This window comes from Pomacea canaliculata, linkage group LG9 (assembly GCF_003073045.1).
Source record: "Pomacea canaliculata isolate SZHN2017 linkage group LG9, ASM307304v1, whole genome shotgun sequence".
Taxonomy (NCBI): Eukaryota; Metazoa; Mollusca; class Gastropoda; order Architaenioglossa; family Ampullariidae; genus Pomacea; species Pomacea canaliculata.
In genome coordinates this window covers 10,921,376-10,936,928 of record NC_037598.1, presented here as the reverse complement: position 1 = coordinate 10,936,928, position 15,553 = coordinate 10,921,376, and the positions used below count along the sequence as shown (strand labels likewise).

Here is a 15,553-nt window from a genome sequence, read left to right as displayed (position 1 = left end):
AAATCTTTTATTTGACAAGTAGCGGGGGTGAGGATTTCTGCAGCGGTTTCACAATCGGAAACGAAGTCAGGCGCTCAATTGGTCGAGTGCTGTGCACCTGAAGTGTGAAGGGTCTGCTAGGAAGGTGCACGCGGTTTGTTTCCATAGCAACCAACAAAAAAGCTCCACCGGTAAATTGAATGTGAACGTTCTCGCCTAAATGACTTCGAGGGTCAGTACTCTGACGTTGTTGTTTTTTTTCTTTCTCTCTCTCGTCCGTGGATCTATGCCAACTTTGGTGTTGTAATATATTGTCCCAACACACAGTCTTGGTATATGCATGCTTTATTTTTCACACGCTCTCGTAGTCAACTGCTCCCAAACCCGTCAGTTCTTCAATTCTTTTGTCCGTTTCTTGTTTCTAGCAACAGTGTATCCCAGACCAGATTCTAGGTTACCATCCTCAGGCTCCGAGTCACTAGCGTCTTGACTTCAAAAGGGTCAAATACCTAACCCCCAAAACACTCAGTAGATCACAGAGTGGACATTGAATACAAGAAAGTAGATGAGAGAAGAATCAAAATATTAAACCAGAATTATTAAATTAATTAAAAATTTGACCTGAGCTATCATGCAAGCCAAACAGACAGTACAATCTAAAATAAAGGACATGACAGTGACAATACCTTGTAATTTCAGACTCATTGTCAACACTCCAGGTGTTGAAAAACAAATCATCTAATAGAATAGACATATGTAGATGGTGTTGTATTATACCACGATAGCTAGAATAATAGTTAGCATGGAATAGTTCATTAGATTTTTAAAAACCCTCTTACATGCACATTTGTTACAGACTTGGCACCTCTCAGGTACTGCTGGAGTGTAATGAAAACAAACAAGAGAATGTCGCGACACAAATGCGCATTCTTTCAACAAACAACACAACAATTTCCTTAGACTGTCCAGGTCGTATTTAATTTGCACATCTCCGTTTTCATACACACCATAAATCTCTGGCCATAGTTGTCCATACTCGGTTCAGATTTTATCCCAGCCGAGATGATTGTCCCTCTCGAGTTGTGGACCACTGACATAATCCAATAGTTCAGAACCTGTATACGATCTGCACAGACACATATTCCTCTCTGAGAATATGAAATACACACGATGAAAAATCACTCTGCTGTCATTAGAATGAGCGTGGTTTGACGGTTTCTTCGGCTCCACAAAGGTCGTGGTAGAATACCGCACAAGAGGAGTACTCCACAGTCGAGAGACGAGGCACAGGTGTGTTCTCCGGTCGAGGCCTTAAAGGTCGTCGACTGTCCTTTAGTCCCACAAGAGACGAACCATGCGCATGCACCTGCGCCACGTTGAAATAAGGAAGCTTCGACTCTTACACACCGCACTGGGTGTGTGGTAGAATATGCTCGTGCAGTTCACTGGTCTTGCAACTAGAGACCGCTCCTTATCTTTCTGGGAAAACAGTCCTCCAGGTAAACTCTTTCCGGGGAATAATCTCGTTACTATACAGTTTCTGCACATTTATGTTTTATGCATTCAATCGTTGACCCAAAATTTACAACAGTTTTTTTGAACAGTTTCATTTTTACACCAAAAACATCATGAAGAAAAATTTACTACTTTACCTCACCTAGGCAAGGAAAGTTATCCTTCTGCCCAGTTACCTCGAGTGTCAAGTTTCTAGTTTCCCGCCAAACTTTGCTAGTGAACACTGTTCTCTAGTTTTCTCCAATGTTCTTTAACCCTTTCACTGTTAACATACTTTCACATCTTCCCATTCATACGCCCTATTACATCAGCTTAGTGGGTTACAAAAGGTTAACACTTCATGAGGGGTGGGGTTTGGGGTGTGAAAACACGAACATGTCAATGACAAGAATAACTGAGACAAATCTTAATAATAAACGTGTGATTTATATAGGACACAATCATGCACACGAAGGTGCATGCTCTCAGATTAATATAATTGCTTTAACCCACCCAAAAAAGCTATGCTATACTACTGTCAATAGTGGTAACAATGGTGGCAATTAAAGCCATCCAAATTCTAGATTCATATAAAAAATGTAAAGAGCATAAACTGGATAACATCCCCTGAAAAGTAATAAAAACCAAAAACCCCATAAACTCTACCATAAATGGATTAATAAGATTGCTAGTATTTATAACCATAAAATAAATTTAAAATATCTCTAAAATAAACCATAGGAAATATGGGGTTCCTTCACAACTTAACATAAGGTAGGGTAAAAGCAAATAAATAAAAACTCTAAATCTTTTTTTTCAAAAAAAAAACAACTTTACAAACTGTAAAGATTGGGCCAAACCATGTAAATACCAGATTTATAAAGATAGCAACAATATTAAAAATTGAAAAATATAACAATCTGAGAATTGAGAGTATTACTCCTGAAATCAAGATTGTTGTTTTAAAGATTTTCATATTTTGTGACACAATAATCAAATATTAAATAAATAGCAAAAAATGCATTTTTAAGTGGCTACAATGAAAATGTTGATTTAAATCGACTTTTTAAAAACATACCATTATTTCAAAATTTATTTTACTGTATTCTAAATCACACCTAATTGATTTTAGTGTCTTTGTAAAGTACACACTCATTTTGATATCTTTGAAAGTCTTGGAGACGTGTGGTCAAAAATTGTACCCCTAAAACTGCGAAGGACAAAAAGAAAATTTTTTCTTAAAAGCCAATTACAGCCAAAATAATGCTTAGCTCAACAAGCCAATTTCCTACAACTGTAGATAATTTATGTCTGAGCAAGACTACAAAATTACTGTAGCTGTAACCTTTCCTGATATTGCGTTAAGTAAACACTGTTGCCCAAAAATGTGATTTTCAGAAAGCCAGTTTTCATTTAAGGGTAACTTGTGACAAAAAACAATAACCTACAGCGTTTATTTCTTTCACTGGCCATTTAACTCAAGCCTAGCATCCCAGGGCTATAGGTCTCACCCTCACTCCTTTCTTGTTGTGCAGCAATCAGCTTCTTTTTCTTTTGTTTTTCTTTCCTTCGTTGTTTTGCTTCAGGCAGTGCTTCATTATCTGCTTTCCTACATCGTTTTCTATCTTGATGTTCTTGGTAGGCCTGTAAAATAATAGATGGAACAACGTCTAGCTGTTTCATTACTTGTGACAGGTGGGAAGAACCTGATTAAAGTGTGAAACAGCAGATGCAACGGCAGCTTTTACTCGTGAGGCTCCTACAAAGGTGGTCTTTGGACATCTAGCCCATATTACAGAGTTCAGGGATTCATTTGCATTCTGAGTAAGTCCATGCTGCATCCTTCTGAGAAGATTCAGATCAGACATTCTCTCGTAGATAGGGTAGATGGCCCGTGCAACTTCATAAGAAATAGGCGTTTTGATTTTCTTTTTGTGGCTTTGTGGGGTCTCTCCTTTAGCCGCTGCTCTGTTATAAAAACACCATGAACTGGAGCCATTTGGACACATATGGTGCTGTGGGTTTTCATCTGTAGACATACAATGCAGCAAAGATGCCCAAATAGCTTCGTTTCATTCCATCAGGGTTCCCAAGGTGTTCGTTCACAGCATTCCTGTAGTATGTTTGTAATACATTACAAGTGTGCACAGTCAAGGAACCAAACTTTTTTCCTCCAAGCTTTTCCTCCTTCGCCTTCTTCCTAAGAGCTGTTCCAATTCTCTTGTGACAATGGTTAACACATTCTAGCTTTTCTATTTTTGTATCACCATATGCCTTTGCATCAATCACTGCTTTGTGTGCGATGGAATCGCCATCTGAAAGCATTCTAGAGTAGCGCATGTTATGTTTTTCTATTGACCTAGTCCACATTCTGACTGCTGCCTCTTTCTCCATGGCTTTTGAAGAGCCCTTAAAATTTATTTTGCAGTCTGCTTGATGTTTCTGCTTCCACTCAGCTCTTTCAGAATCAGACATATCTTTAGCCTTATTGTGTTCACATGCTAAGCAGTACTTTGAAAGAACTTCATAATCTAAAACTAAACCTGTCATAACTTCAATGACTATTCCTACTCCATAATTTGAGGCAAAGCCTCTTTTATGCCACGTTCCATCAAAAGAAACCATAACATCAAGTGGCTGGTTACTACTGCAAACATTATCACTGTCACCTATATTACAACCATCCAAGTCGGCATAAACTTTCCTCACTGCTTCAGCAGATGCATTCAACACATTATCACTAACATTAACATGGGCTTCACCAACGTGCTTTGTGAGTTTCTCATATGTCGTGCTATGCATGCCTGGGATATTTACAAGAGCTGAACATTTTTTTAAACGCTGCATAACCTAGACCCAGCTCATTAAAACAAACAACCATAGCATTATTTACATCAAACCCCTTGTTTGCTTGTTCGCTGTTACTTTTTCGCGAACAGGAGTATTTTTTAGCAACAAACGGGCATCTCTGACACTTAATATGTATTTGTCTTGAATAACCCATTCTCTCTCCAAAATAGACATCAAAACTACCTTCAGTCCCACACTCAGAACAAGTGAACATAGCAAACAGATCTTTCAATGTTTCTAACTCTATGATACACCGCTCTTTCGTCTCTACGTCCTTGACAGCGTCGGTCGGGCCAATCTTTTCTTTCACAAGCTTGAGTTTTCGTCTAGATGCTGAAGTCAAGTTTACAAAGTCGTCAACATTGTCAGAAATAGTCGTCCTTGCGATTGATATCTCAGTCGGCGAGTCGGTGATTTTCGTTCCATGTGACTCTTCATATTTTAGTTTGTCTCTTGCCTTCTGCCATCGCGCCTTCGCCAATTTTTGAGCTCTCTCCTTTTTTCTCTGCACATATGTTTTTTTCTTACTCGGATAGATTGAAATGCCGTCAGAAACCTCCACGGTCGCTTCTGCCACAAAGGAAGTCGACGCACTTTCAGCCATCTTGATGAGAAAGGAAATCGTCGCTGCTCAAAGGGAAGAAACCGATCGTAGCGCCAATTTCAAAATAAGGCAATTTCTGTCAGCGACTCTCGATGAGGGTAGCCACCACAACCTTACATCATAGAAGTCTGTGGTAGCTACTAATCTTCGGAAATAACGAAGCCAGTTGTAGCTTATATGTGTATCATACGTAGAGTAATGCAGGGGAGAGAATACGATACGAAGCGTCTGTCTTCGCTCCTAGTGCGACATTGTGGATTTTTCGGCATCAGGTTGAGAAGAAAAGAGGTTAGGGTAGGTGTAAGCAATGATTTTTAACTTAAAAAAATACCTTCATTAATCGGAACCTCATTTATAAGATATCAAGGTACGAAGATCTATTCTTATCTCAGATTCGACTACGAGACCCCAAATTCGATCAGGACTCGCCTCTCACCTTTGTAACGCACAGTTAAAAAAACAAACAAACAAAAAAACAAACAGTAAGTAAAGTTGAATAGAAGTCTAGAATATAGGAATAGGTCAACATTATGGGTCTGGCAACCAGTCCAGTTGACCACCACTGAGGACTTGACATGCCTTTTGGAGAATGAGACAACAAAAACAGATGAGCCTCAGAGGGAACCAGTAAATGTAAACACCACCTGCGGCATCACGGAACAACTCTCCTCCCACACCTATCCTGACCCCTTATATCCTCCGCTCTCCCATATTCACCCAGATCCCCATTCTCACGCAAAGCGAAATCGCTTTTGGGTGAAAAAAAACACTTTTCCTCTTTTTAAAAAAAAAGGAGGGGGGGATGTCTGAACACATGACACCGCCATCTTAGCCATGAGGACGCTAAATGGTTGCTCCCTTGAAACATTCCGCAATTTCTAGCAGCCACCACACAAACTCGCACATTTGAACAGTTTCTTAAACTTTGAAATATTGAAGATGGCAAAACTGGGACTTTCTCCTCACGAGGAAAAGATGGTGCAGTTACAGTACCAATTAAGAGAAAATCAGCAAGAATTGCAGGACGTATTGTCGGATCTTGGAAACTGGGAAGACCAAATAAAAACGAAAGAAGAGGAGTTGAAAAAGAAGAAATCATCCGAACAGCTAGAGGTAAAACAAATAAATTGTTTTCTTTTGCATAGCTTGTTTTTCTTTAATCAAGAGGGAGGCGCAGAAGTGTCTTATTTCCTTAAAACCGTAAAAGAAAAAATCCTGCATCTTTGATCTAGAGAAAACGATACGAACATGTCTGGGCAAAAATAAATCAGTAATATGGAATTGTGACGATTTGTGTTTATATTTATGTATATGCTTTTACATCATTTTAAACAAAGTACAGTGGGTTTTTGGCCGAGTAGTTTCACTCTGTTCTCAGGGTTTTTTTTTTAAAAACACTGTCTATAATCTTTTTTCTGTGTACTACACTCCCAAAGCCATGCTCGCCGTGCTTAACAAACGCAAAGACCAAAACCCAGTGCCTATGTTGAAATTAGCGGAACGTTTGGGTACCTTTTTCCCCATATTACATCATCTTTGTAGACCAGGATTGTGGATTGTTATATTTGATATCTTCAGTTCGGAATATCAGTGTTTCTTTTGTGACAAACAGAATAGACCAGCGTAGATCAAATCGATGCAAACACCAAACACACAATCAAAACAGTGCATCATAGTTTAGAATGATATACTGCATTTGCAGATGGCATATATTAAGATAATAAGGAATGAAGTTCAGATGATTCACACTGTTAGCTTTTAAAGATTTGTTTCAATTTGAACTTTTTTTTCTCAGAAATTACCACCAGTTAGAAACAGCCTCGATAAGAAGAAACTAAAGAAAAAGAAGGAATCAAAATCATCCAAGAAACCAAAAAGGATTAGTGGAGGTGATTTCAGAGCCTGGGATAAATACGATGTGGTGAGTGTCTTGTAGACTGCTTAGATGTTTCTTTTGAATTCCCAGAAATAATTTTGTTTTTGAAAACCATATCACATACCATTAAAAAATATCTGAACTGTGAAATTTACTACGAGTTAGAAATAATAGTATTGAAGGATCCCAAAGTTATTACTTTGTTTTATTTGTTGGTTTTAGTATAACAATTTTGAAATGCAGATACTGAAAACAGACAATAAATCTGGGAACTGTTTGCAGGATAAAGCTCTTCAGGAGATTGACCAAAGTGAAGAAAAATCATCATCAGAGTATGAGACTGATGAAGAATGGGAAATAGAGAGAAAGAAGCAGTTAGCCAATGAAGAGAAAAATAAGGTACTTTATAAAGAAAAGTTGTAACAAAAGTAGCTCTTTAAAAAATATTCACCTATTTCAGTAAATACATATATGTGAATACATGTAAAGGCTGTAAGTATGCATGTGCACAGATAGATATGGAAGGATACATGAAAAACGGTCTTATAAGTTACAATATGCTTGGATTCAAACTCAAGTATTCACATAAAATTTATTTTGAACGGTCTCCGAAAATAAGAGCTTCCACATCTGTGCAGGGAAACTCACACTTGAATGCAGGGGCTTATGATGTAGCAATTGAATGTTACACACGTGGCATGGAGCTTGATCCAACCAATCCACTACTGCCAGCAAACCGTGCCATGGCTCTTTTGAAACTTCAGAAGTGAGTATTTTCAACATTACTAGTTTTACATAAAGAAGCTCTGTAATTATAGATTTCAGGAAATATTCAAAATCTGTAACAGCTCTAAAGTTCTGAAGAAAGTTTTTTTTAGGTGAGGAAAGAAAAATCTATTCAAGTTAGTTTAAGTTAAAGGGAAAAAAATAAAGGAGAAATTAAAGATGTCAAATTAAGGGAAGATCTAATAGAGGCGGATCTAGTGTTTTATGCTTGATGTGCCTTCATTCTTCCATTGTGTACGAGCTTTTAATAATCTGAGACTTTCTTTTTAAATATAACCTTTGTCATAAAACAAATAGTTATAAATTTTGATTGGGAAGGTATGGGGCTGCAGAGATGGACTGCCACACAGCAATATCCTTGGATCCACTGTACGTGAAAGGATACCTCCGACGTGCTGCGGCACGCATTGGTCTGAACAGACTGTCAGAGGCACTTGCTGATTACAACCGTGTGCTTCAGTTGGAGCCGACAAATAAACAGGCTAAATCAGAAATTGAAAGACTTGAAAAGGTAATATAGTTCTATGCTGGTGAAAATTTACAGTTCATCTTCTGGGTGGCTCATTGCTTTGACTTTATCCCATTGCTTCTTCGTTCCAGTTTTCTGTGACTTGCTGTTGCAGTTCTCCCATTTTTATTTCCAGACGTGCCAGTACAATTTTACATATTTAAAAAGATCTTTGTGTCAACTGATCACTACTTTATTTATGAAAGAGATTTGCATATGCAGTGTGTGAAAGTCATGTGCCATTTGCATGTGTGTTTGGTGGTAGGTTGGTTGTGGATGAGCAGATATCAGATAATCATGAAATTGAGCATCTATAATAATTATTTTATAACATTTGTTGGCATTCAGGAGCAGGAAAGAGATAAGGATCAAACACCATCTAAAACATCTTTGGAAACAACCGAGAGCTGTGTAGTGAAGCCCATTTATAAAGTGCCTGAAGAAAGATCAAAAGTAAGAAAGCATTCATATGTGAGGTAATGGGGTGCAGGTTATGATTCTGTGGTTTTGGGAAAATTGAGAAAGAGAATTGTGCTGCAAAAAGAGGAGATAGGAGACACATTTTGCATGAATTTTGGCCATTCAAAGTGTTAAAAAAATGCTGTCAACACTTGTGCTTTATAGGTTAGGGTGTTGTTTCTCAATATGAAGCTGAGCGGGGTAAAGTCTCATGACCATTTGCTTTGTATGAAAATAACAAGAAGCTATTAAATGTACACCCCAGATAAATGGTCAGCAATCACAGTCTAAAATAAATGGGTTTTATTTATTTTTCTTTTAAAGAAAGCTATTCCTTTCAACAGAAACCGCTTAGGCGACTGGAGATCCAGGAAATTGGTGTAGAGCAGAACACCAAACAGAAAGAAGCGATAGCTAAGGTTGTGGCCACCCAGAGTACTGCAAAGAAAGAAATGGAAGCTAGAGACAAGGAGATGTTTGAGCACTTTGTTGGACATTCTGCATGTGGTGTTACTGACACAGCCAAGACAATAAGCAGAGACTTAGAGAATACAGAGATGCAAGCCACTTGTGAGGATAATACTGCAGAGCATTGTGAAACAAAAAGAATGAAAGTGTAGAAGAATATTCAGACTTAAACCCAGCAGCTGTTGATACTGCTATCAAAAAGTCAGATATTTCCAGGAAAAGAACACATTCTACAGACCTAAAACCAGTCCCCCTGCAAACTCACACAGGTGGCTCAGCATCATTAGCAGCAGTTCTAGAAAAGGATCCTCCACAAACATCCTTTCAGTTCCAAGCTGACTTTAAAGTGCTTAAAAGTGACTTGCATGCATTTTATAACTACTTCAAGGTAAGGCCATTTTTATCTGTTAATCTGCAGTTTCCTGGTTTGATTTTGTTGTTAATATTTAACGTCTTGTAAATCAGGCCTCATCAATCATACAATGTAGTATTTAAAATAATTTTAGTATTTTCATTTTATTTTTAGCAGTTATAAATCTGGTATAAAATTGTGCCATTAATAGTGTACCGTCTTCTACATGCAGTACAGTGATCATGTAAGATTGTTCTTTTTATGTCTACTCATTTGCATTTAACGTATACACATGTACATGTATACTCAAAATACTTGAAATATTGTCTGTTGTTTGTGAAGGCTTGCTTCTCACTTAATAACTTGTTACAGTTTAACTGACTTTGTTACAAAGAATTCTTTGTAAAATCTTGCAGAGAATCGACCCTGCTCAGTATTCCAAACTTTTTGGTCAGAGCTTAGAGGCACCAGTCCTTCTCACGATTGTTGATGCCATCAAAGAACACTTCATTCCGTGAGCTATGGTTCAGTTACTTGATTTTGCAGCAGTAAATTTTTGAAAATTTCTTGGTTTTTTTTAATGTCATAATTATCATTTGATTAGATTTGTGGTTAAGAAGAATTTTTGGAAAATTAGTGTCTTTTCTGGTATGTCATTAACACCACGATCTTTTTGAATGTAGATCTGGGGAAGATTTCTATCATCAGCTCAAGGAACTCAGCGAAGTGAAGCGTTTTTCTATGACTGTAATGTTCCTTTCAAGCAAAGAAAAACAAGGTGTGTCATCTTCCATGAAGCAGTGTTTTTGCCAGTGATATGGTTTAAGAAATGGTATATTTCTAGAGTATCATTTTATGTCATTCTCAGTCCTGATATGGTAAAATTGGAGGAGGATATTTTATTGTTAATTTAATTTCAGTAAATTGCAACTATTGCCAGTTTATGGAGTTTGTATAGTGACAAATCGCAAGTCTTTTAGGCTTGCCATGTTGTGCACAAGTTTAAAGTGTATTGTGCACCAGACTTCTGCTGTAGATCCTAATGATGTAATAACCAGCTCTCTTGGAGTTTGTAGATCTACATTTGTTTTTCAAATTTGCAGGCCTGAAGGACATTTTCCAGCACTTACGGATGATGAATTCATATTCTGCAGCAGATATTGAAGCCCTGGCCAAGAAATATGAAGTCTGATGGGAAAAATTAAGATATTTTGAATCCTAAAAAATGAACATTTTTGTTTAAAGTTAAACATGAAAAAAAAAAAAGAGCAAGAATTGGCCTTGTACTTTTTGAACAGATGCTATATGTCACATTTTGTTTTGTGCTTGCATAGAGACATACAATCTCTCCTACACTATGAAACTATAAAAAAACCATAAATGTAAAAGTATTTTAATTTATTCTTGCACATTAGGATAGCTAAGTTAAACATTCATACAATCTGCCTTCACAAGTTTGCTAGAAATCTTTTGATGCTCTTGAGATAGGACTTTGGGCAGTACTCTGACAATTCATCCTTGGTCACCCATAGAAAGTCTGAAGTACTTTGCTTATTTGGGACAACATTCCCTTGCTGATACCATGCCTTGAAGAAAAACACCTGTGCACAGAAAGGTTTGCTGTTACCAAAAAAGCATCCATGGGAGGTGCTTATTTAAGACGAGCGCTTAAAGGCTGAACTTTTATCTTATGGCAGGAAAGAATGGTTCAACTCAAAAGGGGTAGGTAAAAAACATGGACAATACTGACAACCTTATTGATCACTCCTCGCTTATGGTTTCCATCTAGTCTGACAAGTACTATGACCGTTCCACCTGTTTGAATCCATTCTTTCCTGTTGTACAGTGAAAGTTTGGCCATGACAATCGTTGCTGATTTAAACTACCTAACTGCCATAGTTAATATATTTCTCTACAGATGAAGATATTTTTGGCACATTTACTGATCATTTCAAAACTATTTAGAAGGTGAAAAGTTAAAACTGCACCATGCTGAACATTCCATGTTACCCAGCCAGATATCATTGGCTTTTTCACATGATCATCATCACTGGAATGGTTACTCATAGCCTGAAACATCTGTGGTTGATCATGAATCTGTATCCCTGGATGACTCGAAGATGATTTTTTTCAATTAACTCCTTGAACGAGGCTTCCAGTTTTGCCATGTTTCAGCTTAATTACTAGAATCGAGGCTGGTGCGTACAAAGTTTCCAGTTTAGTCACATGCTTTAGGCTCACCGAGACTAGCAGTGGAGAACTTTGCAAGAGGCCAAGCACTGGCCTTGGCATACAGTCAGCCATCCATCTATACACATCCATGGGTTGATAAAACAGTGCTGAAAGAAGACAGCTAAACTTACCCACTAGGACTATCTGAAATAGAGGCCATTAAACATTCTGAGCATACCTTAGCACCTGTTCCCATCCCTGAAGCAGGGGGATATTGATACTGATAAAAGCCACATGGAGCATTCCCCAGAAAGGTTGCCTGGATGTCATTTCCACACAGACTTGTCAAAACTCGCTCTGCTGCCTTCAGTAGAAAAAAAATTTTTTGCATTACTGATTCTGAGACCATGAAATTAAATGAAGAAGAAATCGAAATGCTCAATGCCTGTAGTTTTCCGAGTCTAAAGATTTAAATTTTGCACATATTTACCACCAAAACTCCACAAGCAATGATTTCACAATAAGATGATAACCTAAGAAGGTGCAGATCAAAACTTTTTTTTTTCAAATAGCATGTATCGTAATACATAAGAAAAATTGAGATACACTTCACTTTATATAAATACTGAAACTTTGCAGGTGATAAAATACTTTTTTGATTATTTAAAAGGCCAGCCAGAATGCTGTATACCTGTCTCATAGATTCTCCCTGGTTATAAGGACCTTGAGGGAACAGCCAGTGAGCTTTGTCCCCAAGCTGATGCTTCACCAGAAGCACAAGAGTTTGGTCAAGTTTCCGTTCCACTGAATGCCGGTCATTCGTTTTGTCAGCTTCTACAATTAAGAATCATACAAATTAATGATGACTTTTGGAGAAACAAGAGTTTTATATTAAACAAATGTATAAATGTTTCAAGGATGATGATAATAAATAATAAGTGAACATCTTGTTCTATGTGGATGCAGTAATAATCTTTGAAACAGAGGTTGCATTAAACTTAATTTTGTTGATTGCAAAATCATAATACATTCTTGCAGATTTAAAACTAAACATTCCCCTGCTAGAACCTTTCATTCAAATGTTGAAATAGATGCAAAATTGAAAAATTTAATGCACGTATAGAAATCAAGCAAGACAAAATTGCACAACAATACTATACTCAACTTGCTACCTAGACATAAATACTGAATTACATATATGACTAATAACAGTAATTATGTATTTTTTCTATTAGGTACATTGTTATTGTAGTGCAGTTAGCCTATGACAAAGGATCCAAGGCACCTGCTATGATTTCTGTGCTTGAGTTGTGTGAGAGCATTAACATCTGTCAGGGGAGAAAGAAATGTGAAAAGAACACACAGGTGTTTAGGCGTGTTATATAAAATTCGTTATATTCAAACATAATGATTGACTGCATTGGGTGTTTCTGTCTTGCACCAAGAGGGACAGCCTGAGGAAAGATTGCTGTTTCACTTTCATAAAGAATGCTGTTTTGCTCTCATATTATAATGTGCACTGGGAGCAGGATGCAGAAATCTGCACCTCATGCTTCTGGAATGTAGTCTGAATTTTATTTTTGTAACAAGGGACATAATTTGACTCTCCTTTTCTCTTACTTGCCAGTTAGCAGAGTGAAAGGAGCAAATCTGTTCAAAAACTGCAAGCCTACCTGTGCCTGACACTTGCAACATGTTCAGTATATGGTCTGCTGTAATCTTTCTTTTCCCAGAATAAAAACAAATGAATCGTACAAATTTGCCTGACCATTCAAATGTTTAGCACAGCAATACACTGAGGTGGAAATAAGAGAAAGAAATACCAGTGTAAATAACAATTACATGGAGGAAATACTAAAACTTATTTCAAAAACCTGTGACTCTGCTTGCTGGTGAGAAGAGTTTGGTCTCAGCTTCCCATTCATCCTCTAGATCAAAAGCAGTCAGTCTTCCCCCTCTCTCAGTTTCCTCTAAGCTTTCCTGGTGTTTCTTAGAAGCAGCCCTGTCAAATAGACAGAGATCTGCAGCATACCCACAAGAAAGATCCATTCCATATGTGTCAAAAGCAAACTAACAATGTCTTCAAAATTTCTATCTTTTTCTTTCATGCATTCGTGGTGTGTGCATGTGCATTACTGGGTTTTATTTCCACCCCAGTTTCTATATCTATGCAGACCCAAGCAGACTTGGAAAAGAACAGTAGAAAGGCAACGGAAGTTGTATCCACATGGGTCCGACTGAAGAGGGCTGCCCAAAACCTGGTCCGCTGGCGAGGTGTTGGTGTGCTCCTCAAGGAATAACAAGGACTAAACTAAAACTAAACTTTATCTATACATGTGTATATATATATCTAACATACTGGTTTTAAAAGAAATCACGAAGTTCAGGAAAAAATGAAACTCTAAATTATTCTTCTTTCCACCCTAGCTGACAAAAAAAGATGCACGGTTTGGGTAGATTTTCTTATCTCACTGTTCTTTAAGTATTTCACATTCTGAAATCTACTGTAGTGATAATAGGCTTATTACTGGCTTTGTCAAATGAAGTAGAATGAAGAATGATAAAGAGCCGATTTTCATTTATCAGTTCTCTTACAAAACTAAATCATTTTTATCTGAAGAAAAGAATAACAGGATTCTTTACTATTCTCTGAAAATATAAAAATAAATTCCTATATTTCATGTAGAAATGCACAAAGAGAAATAACTACTTAGTAACTTACTCATCTGCCTTTATTCGAAGCTCATGATCAGAAAGAAGGCTTTTATCCAGCTCCAGCCGAGACATCAAGGATGCAAACTGGTGTTCAATGTTTGTTTTTTCTGCTGAAATGACTGGTGGACGTTGTATGCACACAGCACTCACCAGATCCCACTGACCGGGTGTACAGACAGCTGACATTACATAGCGTTGTTGCTGACATCCACCCACTGTTGGAAAGAACAAAAAATTGAAATATGAATATAAAAAAATGGTACCTCTGGAGTTTTTAAAAAAAATACAAATTAGAGAATTTGAAAGTTGGCAACTATTTTGTCTTGATTAACCCTTATAGCATGATGATCGTGGCTTTGCCAGGAAAGTACAGGAAAGTTATTGCAAAGTTCAAGCTTTCTCTTTACCAAAAATGCATTGGTTTCTTAGCCTAATGTTTACCTGAGAGCAGCGATAATAAAAACAGATTTCACCCACTGTCGTCTTCAGTTATCAGCTAGTCTTTGTAACACTTTAATTTCTATGCAGTCCCTGTATTTTGTATTCTCATTGCAATAATTACATCAAAAAGTAAACGTATTAATCATATTCAAACGATCTCTGCAGCTTTAATTATTAATTATACAAGTTTGCGTTGCAATTGGTGCAAAATATTTGTATGTGTATGAATCTGTGCGCTCGAATGTTACTTCGTACCAATTTTGGCTAAGCCGAAACTGTCTGACGTTCAATACCTATTTGTAAAGTTCATTTGTAAAGCTTTATGTATCAAACGGATAAACGTATTTAACAAATTAGTGATCGTTTGTTTCCCCTTTAGCCTTGACTTATTTGTGTGTGCGTGTTGGGGGTTGGGAGTGTAGCTTTACGCCGAGACAGCAACTAAAGATACATATCACAGCAAGGCAGCCAGCCCTGTAAATAGATGCCACATGCAGAGAAAGAACAGCGTGCTCGAGACGAAAGTTGAACCTAGGACAATCGACCTTTACAGTATTGGTGACAGCTAACCTATCGGAATGCCCTGACTTGGGGCAATATAAATCTTAAGAATTTATCTCATCGATACAAAGTAATTTTCCAATATTGTCAATTTGGCTATCTAATTTTTAGTCTAAAAAATGTAAGACTCACACAAACATCTAGAGTTTGTTTTCACTACTTTCAGCAGTGAACTTGCGATTCGTGTAGCCATCTTCCACTATTTCAGCTTCGGACCGCAAAAAGGAACAGAGTTAATGTCCTTGTGCAAGGGAAGGTACTCTAATACAAGAATTTGTAATACACGGA

The 15,553-nt window shown here is 37.4% G+C and overlaps 2 protein-coding genes across 2 annotated transcripts; one reads left to right on the top strand and one right to left on the bottom strand.

Moving 5' to 3' along the window:
• The first annotated feature begins 922 nt into the window (after positions 1 to 922).
• LOC112572079 (RNA polymerase II-associated protein 3-like) lies at positions 923 to 10,608 on the top strand. The gene is given in 11 exon segments (XM_025251603.1): positions 923 to 6,040; positions 6,723 to 6,848; positions 7,086 to 7,202; positions 7,442 to 7,569; positions 7,908 to 8,100; positions 8,446 to 8,550; positions 8,901 to 9,155; positions 9,158 to 9,412; positions 9,793 to 9,890; positions 10,060 to 10,154; positions 10,480 to 10,608. Coding segments are annotated over 11 exon segments (1,635 nt in total). The 5' UTR covers positions 923 to 5,866; the 3' UTR covers positions 10,569 to 10,608.
• Positions 10,609 to 10,753: 145 nt separating this feature from the next.
• Positions 10,754 to 15,510, bottom strand: LOC112572077 (39S ribosomal protein L46, mitochondrial-like). Its single transcript, XM_025251602.1, has 6 exons — positions 15,398 to 15,510; positions 14,271 to 14,478; positions 13,423 to 13,550; positions 12,240 to 12,382; positions 11,787 to 11,912; positions 10,754 to 10,977 (listed from the first exon to the last, which is right to left on the bottom strand). The coding sequence occupies exons 1-6, from the start codon at positions 15,456 to 15,458 to the stop codon at positions 10,825 to 10,827; spliced, it is 819 nt and encodes a 272-aa protein (XP_025107387.1). The 5' UTR covers positions 15,459 to 15,510; the 3' UTR covers positions 10,754 to 10,824.
• Between the last annotated feature and the right edge of the window lie 43 nt (positions 15,511 to 15,553).